The following is a 13174-nucleotide window of genomic DNA, read 5'->3' on the forward strand; positions in this document are numbered from 1 at the left end:
AATCTAGTCTTTCTATAGTTAATAGAGAGGATCGAGCGACTTACTACTATATAAAACCTAATTAATTACCTCTAAGGTATAAGCTAATAAACACTCTAGGACTACTTAATTATAGTTAGTTAGTCTATCGAGACGCGTTATACCTAGGATTAGGTAGTTCTTAGTAAAATACTTTCCTAAGACGAAGGATAGGCTATATATAAGGGATAATATAAAGTCTATAGCGCTAAACGTCTAGAACCGTAGCTATACGATTTATATATAAACGAAGAGGTTATAATTTTCGCTTTAACTTTACTAGATTTGTCTTTTAATTCTAGATCTGCCTGCCGCTAAGCATGCTAGTATCGATATTCTATAAATATAGAGACGTCTATCTTCGTACCTATAAAAGCAACGAATTGCCTAACGTATATCTATACCTAATTTAGGCCGGCAGTTCGAAATTCTTTCTAATTAAAAAGTAAGCCTATCTTCCCGCGAGTACAAGCACTTACTCTAAACCTGTCTCGTACTAGCGGTGTAAGGTACGGAAAAAGTGCTCGTAGACTCGCGCTATAGTACTTTTCCTCGCCGGCGAGTACCGGAGCCCTTTTAGGAATTTGAATTAACTCTCGGAAGCATCTCGGGGGATTTCAAGCTCGAAGCGCTTAAAGTATCCGCAGTACTACCGGTATAAGGTATAGATTTGGACAGCCGAGCAAAGCCGTAGCGACCGGCATATCAAGTACCCGCGGTATGGGTTAGGGTTTAGCGCGCACCTAAGCCTAGATCTACTGCGAGCTTCGAAGTTCGAGCAGCGAGCTTCTGTTTGGGAGCGCCATCTACTTGTCTTCATTTGATAACCCAGCTTATACACCCTCAACTATGTTAGTATCGGCATCGGATACGATTTGCAGCATGGACTCTGGCTCCCTCCACGGGGTTCTATATCTCATCAAGGAAAGCGCATCAGCTACACCCTACCGTATACGCTCGCTCGAAGACCGGGAGCTCTGCGCCGAATGCGACCTTTGCTCCTCAATAAGAAGAGACTTTGCAACGGGAAGTGCTGGAGATGGTGTGCCAAGAATAATACCCAGTGCGTTATAATTACGCTCGATTGAAAATGGCGACAATACGCCTTTTCGGAGCTCATAAAGACTGGCCCTCCGCAAACGACACGGCTGTGACACCTTTGAACTAGCCCGAATTGCTACATGAGAGGCTTTAGGCTGTTCTCTGCCTTCTACAGACCAGCGTTGTCCTCTCCCAAACCACTTCGCCTAGCTGCATTAGCCATGGTGCTGACCCCTCCTCGCGAGAGAAGTTCTAGGGCGAAGAAACGAAAGACCTGCGGGGACGATAGAGTACCTTCAATAGAAGATCGGACAAAGCGTAATGCTACAGCAAAGCCTCTATTGGAAGCAGAAGTCAAACAGGAACCCGACACAGGTATAAGTGCGGCCTCGGACGAAATTGTAGTGGCGTCCGCCAACTCCAATATACCGAAGCTGGGGATCGAATGCTGCTCTCCAACGGCGAGAGTGCAGTTGTCCTCGGCAGAGAGCATCACGCTCAGGATTGCGCAAAATGAAATAGAGACGAAGGTATATCGGCTCGAGCGTGACCTTGATACCGCCCGCTGGGAGAAAGTAGCTGCAAGCGAGCTACATATGGCCCAAATCAAAGACCTTAGCAACACGCACAATCGATGCGTAGCGGCTCTACGGGCATTCCAGCACAACGAAACAGCCTATGCCTTTCAGCTTGCGCAAGAGGTGGATCGCAGCAAGAAAGCGAAGGCCGATCTCGCAGCTGAGTTACAGGCTACCAAAATAACCACCAAGCTCAAAGTTGAGCAACTCACGGCCGAATTAGACAGATCATCGAGGCTGCGGCAGCACTCAGATCATCTACTACAGGAGACTTGGGAAGAAAACGAAACCTTGAAGAGCTTTTTCAAGGCTGTCCTTGAAGCTAACGAGCTTCAAGTCAGACAACTTACCATCAACGCAAATCAACAATCAAGGTTGCGGCAGAACCTGCAACATCAACTGCGAGAGGTCCGTAGAGAAGGAGAAACCAGGAAACGTGCATTTCAGGCTGAGCGAACAGCCAACGAGCTGAAAATCAGACAGCTTACTGCCTACGTGCATAAGCAGTCGAGGCTGCGGCAGGACCTGGAGCGTCAGCTAGCACAGGCCCGAGCGCAGAATGGGAATATAGACAATACCCGTCGTATTGAAGATCTTCAGGCCGAGGGGGGCCGAGGGCGAAACGCACGTGAGCAGGCGCAGCGAGACTACGAGGTAGCCAAAAGCGAACACGCGCAGATGTTCATTGACTTCGTAAAGGAGCAGTGTCAACTTGTGCGACAATTGCAGGAGGCCCGATTTCGCCTATTCGGCCATACAGATTAGCAGCCTCTTCCATCACACCAGTACCCATCCGCCCAACCTCAAGGTGTTCCTCATTACGCAGATGTTCGCGCTCCTCGACAGGTTCAGGCTACAGAACCTCAGACGTCCCGCACAACTGCTTCGGAGCGTCCCACCAGCGAACACCTGATGCAAGAACGAGAGCATATCGCCCTATCAAGCTATATTGCGACGCACATCTCCCAAACATCCTCCTCTCGCAGTGCGCATATACATCAGTTCCGCCATGCTCAGTGATTTCTTGGCCGGCACTCTCGCCTTGTGCTGAGTCCACCTGGCCTGAATTGTAACTTTTGGCATTGGGAGTGTGATTAGGGACGTCTGGCTATGGACGGAGATGTTCATGGTTTTGTTCATCATTTCTGGCGGCTTCAGTTTGGGCAGCAGGGAAGTTCGCTACCCACGATCTGTATCGGATTGATTACAATACTCTTGAACGATGGTGTTCCTGCTCACTTTACGCGCCTGTCTTCGGCACATGAATCATCGCACTCGCGAACCTAGTGTCCCGCGAACGCCGATCTCCTAGGCTGAGTGTCAAGCCGGCACAGGAAGAGGAGTGCAGGCATGTCGCCAGCTGTTGGCTCTCTAGCGGATTAGCGATTCTCCCTTTCAGCTGGAAGACGCCTCTTGCACTGGCAAAGGTTAGCTCCTTTTGTCGAACAACGAGTCTTCGATGTTCCTACGGCCGTACCTCGATGGCTTTGCGAGAGTCTTACGCGAAAGTCGAACATGTTCTCGAGAAGTCTCGCCTTCTCTAAGTTCTTGTTTATAGGAAGGATAGACAGTAAGAGCTGCCTAGTTGGTCTTAAGCGGCATAATATAGCTTATACTACACGCTAGCTATAGCCGCTACTTATACTAACGATGTTTTGCTAGCTCAAGTATGCCTACTCGCTAGCCTACCTTAATTATAGTATCCGGTAGCTAGAGCGATCCTATATCTCTATCGCTAAGTACTTATACGAGTAGTAGCTGTATTAGGTATAAAACGATACTGTCCGCTTCGAGCGATTTAAACTTAGCGAGGTATTATAAAGCTATTATCGAACGTAGCTACTACTTTTAATATACTAACTTCGTTAATTACGCTAGACTTTAAGCTCTTCGTTCTCGCCGACTTATCTTTATCTACCTAATCCCGGCTATTGTAGTACGACCCTTAATATCTTAGTAGTACTCGTATACTATAGAAGAAGGAAGAAGTTATAAAAGCTAGATAGGAAAGCGAGACTCTCGGTATATCTAAAGACGGTCGATAGAAGTAAGATAGTAAGAAATATATATAGTAAGAACTAGTAAGGATTATCTTAGAGTTTCGCTATTCTACTCGAATCTACCTTTAACCTCGAATTAGAGGCCTCTAATTTCCTAGTATTAAGTAGTACGGATTTTTAACTTAGAGAAAGTACTAGCTCGGCTACTGCTAATATTTATCCTCGTAATAGTACCTAGAATAGTTTCTAGTATTATAGTAATAACCTTTACCTCGTCTATCTCTTTTAGCTAGAAAGGAAATCGCTAGATTAAAAAACTCGAATAAATTTAAGAATAGGTAGGTTTTCCTAATAATACGAGTCTTATTAGAATCTACTATTTCTATTACGCTATATTAAAGTATAAAACTCTGCTTATATTTACTCTTCTTTCCCTACCTCTTACTCTCGAGTCCTAGCTAGGCTTCCTATTAATTCTACTATACTTAGCGTAGTCGTAGATAAGGTATTCCTAGATATATACTCGACTTAGCGTCGTTACGGCCGTCGTCTATATAGAGTTAGTCCCTCGCTTATCTCTTCCTATACGCTCTATATATAGTTATCCTAATATAAAAAGTCCTATTTAATAGATCTCCCTCGGCTACTATCCTAATCTATTCCCTTCTCCTTTCTTCGTCTATCTTTCCTATACTTAGTAATCTTAGCGCGAACGCTCTTAAATACAACCTTAAACTTATCGAGATAGTACGAATATACTAATTCGGTATTATAGTATACTCTTACGCTACCGCTTTAGAAATAGCGTATATAAAGAAGGAGTAGGTAGTAGTAGATACTATTATAAGGAATATATAGGAAGGTAACTATAAGTTTCTTATAAGGCTACTAACTAAGCATTCGAGAAAGCGAGACTATATACTGTAATAGGCGATAAAGTGCTATCGCCTTTTATATCGTATATAATACTAATTAAGCTAAAAAAGTAGAAGAAGCGTCTAAGGCCGAGGAATTAACGTTATAGTAAGTAGATCTCCGATAGCTATCCTAATCCGTAAGTTGTAGTAGACTATATATAACGCGTATATTGGTAATAGATAGGATCTAGATAGCCGATCTCGTAGACGGATATAAGCGTAGTCTATCGTAAGCTCGAAAAGAGGTAAGAGAGAAGTCGATCTAGAGTATAAAACGATAGCGGCTAACTAGAAGATTGCTATTACACTTATACCGAGAGCTAGCTAAGTAGTAATATAGAAGGAGTCCTAATATTAGAGCAAGTAGCAAAGTAAGATATCCTATAGAAAGTTAGGCTAGTAAGAGAGTATTATAGAATCGCTATAGTAGCGGAAATTATATATTAAGGAAACTAGGCTAGTAGCGGAGTATCGCTAGATATTATATTCAGATAGGCAAGAGTAGCAGTAGGTTAGTAGAAAAGAGCTATTACGATATAATACTATTGTATATACGATAGTAGGTAGCGGTTACTATCGACCGCTACGGTCGCTATTGCTACTAATAGTAGGACTATTATATAGACAGCTTGCCTCGCGGCACCTTAGAGAATGCACTAACTTTTATACCGTATAACCGTTACGATACCTTCGTACTATAACCGTATGCCTAGTAACTTAGTAGCTTCGCTTAATACTTAGTTAGCTTCTATACTAACTACTAGTCCTCTACCTAAATCGACCCCGGTCGTTACGGCTACGACGAGAATCGACGCGATTAGCTACGGGTCCTACCGATCTTCCGCCGATTACTACGATTTAACTCCTACCCGTTACGACGGTACCTATTCGATTTACTACCCTTCCGCACTATACCCTACCGACGCGCGAGCGCCTTATCGGCGATCCTATTAGTACCCCGAGGAGACAGTAGTAGTAGTTTCTACCTTTAGTAGCAATTGCCTACTATACCTAGGTCTAGGGGTAGCCGCTTTCCCTAGGAGGACCTGCCCCGATAAGCTACGCTCCTCCGCCTTTAGTCGGTTCTCTATTATTATCCTCCGTTTAGAGACTATCTCGCCTCTACCCTCTTACTAATAGTTTACCCGCTTGCCGTAGCTCCTTCGGACTCGCTTCTAACTCTAGTAGAAGCCTCGAAATTAGCTAAGCTAGCGGTTTAATCGCTACCCTAGTACTATAATCTCGGATTGCTAGATATAGAGCCCTATATCCTACGTATCTGTTCCTATATTTAGAACTACGTCGATTATAGCGAGAACTTCGCAACCTAGCTTAGGGCAAAGTACGGCCGAATCGACTTGCTTGCCTTATACGTTCTATACTATTACCCGCTCGTAGGAAATCCGCCGCCTCTATAGGCTAAAATTAAGGAACTCTACCTAGACGCTCTTAACGGTTATAACTTCCCTAGATAGTAGGTAGTAGATAAAGGAATTCTAACTAAATCGGTTAAGGAGCTTAAAGCCGCGCTCCTAACGGTACGCGATTTACGCTATTACCGTTAATTCTACCCGGAGATCTGTCTACTACCTATAGTAGAGTAGCGCCTACCGGCCCGACTAGCTTAAGTTCTACCGCGCCCTACGGTTTCGCCTATTACTATAGTAGAAACAACCGTACCGCCGGAATAGCGTCCCGGTTCGCCTAATAGCTCGCTTAAATCGGTTTTCTTACAGAGGCTACTTAAGCTACGATATCCGGCGGACGAGAATCCTTAGAAGCTAAGAGGGCCTCTACCTAAGACTTCCCCTAAGGAACCGTTAACCGGGCCTTCCGATCTGTCGACGTCGCTATTCTAGGATATCGGTCGCGGCTAATTGCCTCTAATAAACGATAGCCTTGCCGACCCGTAGGCTAACGAGCCGCGTAGTCGTTTCTAATATCGTACCCTAGTAGATACCTTATAGACAACCGAGGAGATCGATAGGGCGAACATCGCTATATAATAAAACCGTTAGCGTCGTAATTATCTTCGCGAATTAGCTAGACAGAGAGGAGTCTATCTTAACGAAGTCGTATTAGACTTTCTAATAGAATAGGCGATTTTACCGCTATCGGCTACGCGTAAGCTAAGTCCGCCCTAGCCGAACCTAGGTTAATATAATTACTAGTAGAGGGTAGACGTATATATAAATGCCTATAGGTATAGCCGCTTACGTCGGGGCGGGTTTGCGCTAGGCGATCCGCCTAGCAATCCGCCTAGTAATCCTCCTAGCAATCTACCTAGTAATCCTCCTAACGATCCTCTACTACTACTACCTAGTAACTTCGATCCGGGTAATTCCTCTCGTAAGCCGACGTAGGGTTAGCCTTTGCCCTTCCCGCTATTAGACTTATAGGATCTACTACGGGAAGGTAAGAAGCAACGCTAGAAGTACTATCGGTATAGGGATAATCCGAGTAAAAATAGATCCTTATTAGATAGTAAGGATTCGGACGACTCTAATTAATCCTCGTCGGATAACGATAGCTCCTTAGATACTAGTTATTATAGATACGCCCGCCGTCGTAGATACTATTAGCATTATCGGGACTACGTCGCGGAATCGCTAGTTTCTAAAGCAAGTTATATCTAGGGGTACTACGCCCGCCTCTAGCGGCTATAGTTCGATCTAGCGTATCTTAGGTTCTTCGATCCTCTACTTAGCGTTATAGATTATAGCGAGGGAGACTACGCCTTAGTCGGAAACAAGATAATATACTATTCGGTATATGCTTTTATCGAAGCGGCTAAGGATTATACTTATATCGTAGGGCGAGAGATAGTTCGTCTTAACCTCTCCTTTTACTTTCGAGGGGTAGCGCTTAGTTAGTATTATAGTTACCTTTCTAGCCGCAACCGAGCAAAGCTCCGCGGCGGATACGGTCTAAAGCGCTAGGAACGTTATCTTAGTAAGAAATAGAAGGTTCCTCCGATAAAGGCGATAGATCTCCTCGATAAGTAACGCTACGACCGGTAGGATATCGCTTTAAGGCGTTTAGTAACGGACTTTATTATTAAGACGGTACGACTCGCTAAGGATACCGGCGTACGGAAATCGAACCGGCTCTTAGAAGCTTACCGTCGAATAGACCCGCGCCTCTAATTAAACATAGACGAGCTAAATTGTTATATAAAGGTCGATAAGTAGGTTACGTACTATAAGAAGTAGGTATTAATCTAGGAGTATATGCTTTCGTCCTCGTCTAATCGTCGCTAAGACGCTATAACTAGGAACAATAGCCGCGCTAGTAAGGCTATCTAGTAGAACTAATATAAAGGGAACGCCTCTTATACTCTAGCGAGCTTCGCTCTAGTAAGAGCATCCCCTAACTACTAGAACCGCGATATCGACCGACTAAACCTACTACGCCTTACTAACGCCTATTAGCAGAATCGCCTACCTAACGCCCCTTAGTAGAATCGCCTACCGCCGGCAGGAAATAGTAAAGGACCGTCGAAGGGTAGTAGCCCTACCTTCCTTTCGAAAGACCTAAAGCGAGTCGATTCGCGCCTATTTAATCGATAGGATAGAAAGCGTAACAATCGAGCTCGTAAGTAGGCTAACTTTGCCGATAATAGTAAGAAAGCAGGCGATACTATAAATAATACTAACTAAGCCGACGACGGCTATCGGGAGGATAGTTAGGAGGATAATAGGAGAACTAATATAGATAATTATAGCTATTTTAGTAACGCCGGAGAAGACGCCGACTACTTTACCGACCTATACGACTCTAATCCGGGCTTAGGAGCTTACTTTACAGGTATAGGCGACCGCTCGCTATTAGCGTTAAACTCGGTACTATAGGCTAAAGCGTCCCTACTAGCGGCGATCTAACTATTTACCTCTACGAAGTACGCTTACAAGGTCTATAAGCGGCGATTTAAGTTAGGTAACCTTCTATACTAGTATATTTATAAGGAGTATATAGGGGCGACGACGCCTTCTACTATTATCGAACGCGTATCGGCAAACCCGGAAGTAATTTAGTCGAAGGCGCCTCCGTTAGCTTAGTAAAGTTACGCATTCCGGAATTAGCAATATATAACTTTCCCTCTTCGGTTGTTACTATCCGGTATATCTATATAGGTCTACCTAGATACCGGCTATACGCTTACTATTGCAGAAAAAGACTTCGTTTTAAGCTATTACCCGGACGTAGAGGTACGTAAGCTATACGAACCGATCGAAATCGGCGGCATTACCGGCGCGTATCGCTCCGGGGAATACGTCGTATTAGATATATTTGTCCTAGTAGCGAAGATAGACGGTATAGTCTCCTTAGTACGAATAACTCGTAAGGTTTACCTAGTTCCTAAACTAAAGGCAAAAATCCTAGTCGGTATAGATACGATTACTCTAGAGGGAATAAAGATCGATATTCCTATATAGACGGTTACTATAGCTAGTTAGGACAACGCCCGCTTTAAAGTAGCCGTTAAGCGTAAGAAAGGGAAGTCGGTTTACCGCCTCGTAAGGCTAGCGGAGGACGTAATATTAGCGCCGCGTACGGTCGCCCTCGCGCTAGTTAAGTACGGCGGTAACCTCCCTAAGGGCCGGGATTTTATTCTTAACGCCGGTTTCTTAGTCTAGCTAACTAGTAATATATAGGGATTGTCGTTACAAGCTCCGCCGTTAGTAACGGCGTATAATTAGGTCGTAGACGCTAATTTTTCTTATATATATATTCGTAACGATACGACGACTCTAGTAACGATTCGAGCCGGATAGCTACTCGGTTCGTTAAGTAATAGGACTATTGCTAGGGCCTACTATATCGACGTAGCCGACTACGGACTAGCGGGATTAAGTCCTAACGCTTTTACGGCTACGCGGGATATACTAAATATATAGCGGGAATACTAGTACGCGTTAGGCGTAACGATCTATAGTAACGATAACTAGGTAGACTAAATCGCTATAGCGGTCGAGCGGTACCTAGAGCTTTTTATAGATCGCTAAATAGTAGTCGATATTCCTAAGCACGATTATATACCTATCCCTATAGTACCGAACTACTTAGATCTGTTGCCGCCTCCTCGTATAATTAACCTAGGCAAGAGGGACCGTAAGGTAGTAGACAAGATATATAACGACTTGTACCGCTAAGGGAAAATGCAATATACGACCGAGCCTACCCCCTTCGGCTTCCCGGTATTCGTAGTTTAGAAGCGGGTTACTAACGGTAAAGGCGGTATAATTAATAAGCCGCGGGCGGTAGTCGATATCCGCGCCTTAAATAAGGTAACGATCCCCGACAGCTATTAGATACCGCTTTAGGCGGATCTTTTTATATAATTAGTAGGGTACTAGTATATTAGCACTATAGACTATCTAACCTTCTTCTACTAATAGGGCGTAAAACTAGAGGATCGTTACAAATTAACGATTAATACTTATCGCGGCTAGGAATAGTATAAGGTCGCTATTATAGGATACTCGAATAGTGTCTAATTTGTATAGCGGAAGCTAGATTAGATCCTTCGTAACTGTCGTAGCTTTGCGCGGGCTTATATCGACGATATCGTAGTATTTTCGTAGACGTTACCTAAGCACCTCGAGTATCTAGAAGCGGTCTTCTAGAGATTAGACGCCGTAAGGATTAGTATTAGTCCGAAGAAGACTTTCTTAGGCTTCCCCTCCGCGACTCTTTTAGGTTAGTACGTTAGCGGCCTCGGTTTAGCTACGAGTAAAGAGAAGATCGTAGCGATTACCTCGCTTTAGTTCCCGGAAAACGTATAGAAACTAGAGCATTATCTCGGTCTAACTAACTAGTTGCGGCAATACATCCTATACTACGCGTAGATAGCGGCGCCTTTATAGGCGGAGAAGATACGCTTATTAAAAGGGGCGCTAGTTACCGGCAATAGTCGTCGCCGGCACGTTGCTATTACGACGCTAGGTAAGAACGATTAGTACCGCGACGAGCTAGTAAAAGCGTTTCGCTTATTACAATCTATATTCTACGAGCCCTCCTTCCTATACTATTTCGACCCTAATCGTCGCTTATACGCTAATATAGATTCCTTAAAAGAGTTTAGCTATAGCGCGGTACTCTACTATATCGATAGGGATCTAGACCCGATTCTGTCTAAGGGAAAGGCGCAGTTATTTCCTTACTATAAGGTTTAGCCTATTCTGTTCTTAAGCCGAGGCCTAACTTAGGCGGAGATACGATATTAGCTAATAGAGCTCGAATACTCGGGAATCGTATATATAGTAAAAAAGGTAGGCTATTTAATATATGCTTTATCGAGGTCGACGACTATCTTTATAGACTACTATACCGCGGTCGGTCTTACTAACTCGGTATCGATAACTACGACTACCGATATAGGTAAATAGAACCTAAAGTTAGTAAGGGTATCGATGTTCCTTTCCTAATATCGAGTTAATATAGTTTACCGCCTAGGGCGGATATACCTAGTTCTAGACGCCCTTAGTCGACTTTTAGGGGACATAGAGTCGCCTAAGTTAACGCTAGACGAGGAGAACTTAGACCTACTCTCTTACTATACCGACGTTACGCCCTCTTCGGCCGATCTAGAGGAAGTAGCCTACTTCTATACGATGTTAGTAGAGCTAGATCCGGATTTCCGACGTCGGTTAAACCGTACGTACGATAACGACGAACATTAGTCTAGGGTTTTACGACTAGTTCGATAAGCGTAGGCGCGGAATGCTTTAGAGCGTCTCTATTTAGAGGGAGCTAATATACCTTCGGTAACGAAAACGCTAGTTCGCTATAAGGGTAGCAAAAATCCGGACCTATTCGTAGGTAATAAGTTTAATAGTCCGCTAGGGATTCGATTCTTCGAGAGGGACGGCCTCTTGTATTTCCGTAACTAATCTTTAGGGCGCGAGCGACTCTATATCCCTTAGGCCTTAATAGGCGAGATCTTCGAGTAGGCTTACGATAACCGTTACTACTAAGGCTTTTAGCGCGTCTTCGACCGCATTTAAGCTTCCTTCTTTATATATCGACTCGCTCGCTACCTTCGCCTCTATTTAGATTATTATTACTAGTGTCTCCTTTTACGTACCCCCCGATACGCTCCTTACGGCGAACTTTACCCGATCTAGAATACGGAGGGCCTGTACTATACTATAGCGATAGATCTCGTAACCGCCTTGCCGGTTATAACCGATAGATTTAATATACTATATACGATTACTTATAAGACGTCTAAGCAGGTAGCAGTTGTCTTAGGCAAAGAGGACTAGAAGGCCTACGACTAGGGTATCGCTCTAATCGATAGGCTTTATTTAATAGATATAAGTATACTAGTAGTACTTATCGCTAATCGTAATCCTTGCTAGCTAAGCGACTTCTTTAAGGGCGTTTTCTCGCGCTTGCGTACGAAGCTAGCTACGTCTACGGCCTACTACCCTTAAACCGATAGTTAATCCGAGCGAACTAACTAAACGGTCGAGACTGCAATTCGTTACTAGTTAGCGGATTATCCTAGCGAGGATTAGACGACGTTTATCCTATAGCTATAGGCTACGCTTAATAACTCCCGTAATACGACTACCGGTTAGTCGCTAAACGAGGTTGCTATAGGCGTAAGGACGAATCTCGACTCGCTCGATATACTATACGACTATCCGTATAATAGGGCAGTAGCGCGTAGTCGTATCTAGAAGGAAGTCTAGGACGCGATTGCTTAGGCGAACGTAAAAATAAAAGAACGGTATAATAGCAAGTATAAGCCCCTATTCCTTAAGCTAGGTAACTGTATTATACTTCGCCTATACCGTAGTTACGAAGTACCCGGTTAGTCGTATAAGTTTAGCTACCGTTTTAAAGGGCCTTTTACGGTTCTCGAGAAAGTCGGACGGCTAGCCTACCGTCTCGAGTTACTGCTATTAATACGTATCTATCCGGTAATATCGGTTTCGCAGTTAGAAAAAGCTCCTAAAGACCTAGATCCTTTTAAGAGAACAGTTAATTACGAGCCCCCGCCTATTATAGCTAAGGACGGTCTAGGTTCTAGTAATAAGGGCGATTCTTACGAAATCGAGCGCTTTCTAGAGCGAAGGACCGTCGTCCGGAGGGGCTAGCCTATTCTCTAATACCTAGTAAAGTAGAAGGGGTATAGGAGCGCCTATAATATATAGTATAATATCGACGACTTAATAGGCGCAAACGATCTACGTAAAATCTACAATAACGCCTACCCTCTAGAGGAGGCCCTACTATCCCGTACCCTCTGTAGGGTAGTAAAGCGGATAAGAGCGCGCTAGCCTTTTTAGAGGTTACTAGCTCCGCCGATAAAGGCGAGGCCGGACAATCCCTCGCAGTTCGTCGTAAATCGATACGACTCTACGGTGCGACTCCTTCTTCGGAGTCGTAATCCGCCTAGGCGTACTCTTATATCGTTATCGTAACTACGTTACTTAGGCAACCGTTATACGTAGACGCGGGCTATCCCTTATTTAGTATCGATCTTTCCGGCATCCTACGATAAGAGAGCTTTCTATTAATTACCGACGACGAATAGAAACGGCCCTTAAGCGCGATAACTGCGTCCGTCGCGAGGAACGTAAAGTAGTAGCTTTTTAGTAAAAATTTC

General features: G+C 44.2%; 1 protein-coding gene across 1 annotated transcript; it reads left to right on the forward strand.

The window, feature by feature from the left end:
• Positions 1-818: 818 nt before the first annotated feature.
• Positions 819-12912, forward strand: MYCFIDRAFT_208388 (uncharacterized protein; the record flags this gene model as incomplete). Its single annotated transcript, XM_007930781.1, has 10 exons — positions 819-1081; positions 1134-1168; positions 1207-1240; positions 1270-2341; positions 2370-2465; positions 2497-2706; positions 2736-2766; positions 2796-2923; positions 2956-3165; positions 12903-12912. Exons 1-10 carry the CDS (start codon positions 868-870, stop codon positions 12910-12912), a joined length of 2040 nt encoding a protein of 679 aa, XP_007928972.1. The 5' UTR covers positions 819-867.
• Between the last annotated feature and the right edge of the window lie 262 nt (positions 12913-13174).

Source organism: Pseudocercospora fijiensis, assembly GCF_000340215.1.
Source record: "Pseudocercospora fijiensis CIRAD86 unplaced genomic scaffold MYCFIscaffold_7, whole genome shotgun sequence".
In the NCBI taxonomy this organism is placed as follows: Eukaryota; Fungi; Ascomycota; class Dothideomycetes; order Mycosphaerellales; family Mycosphaerellaceae; genus Pseudocercospora; species Pseudocercospora fijiensis.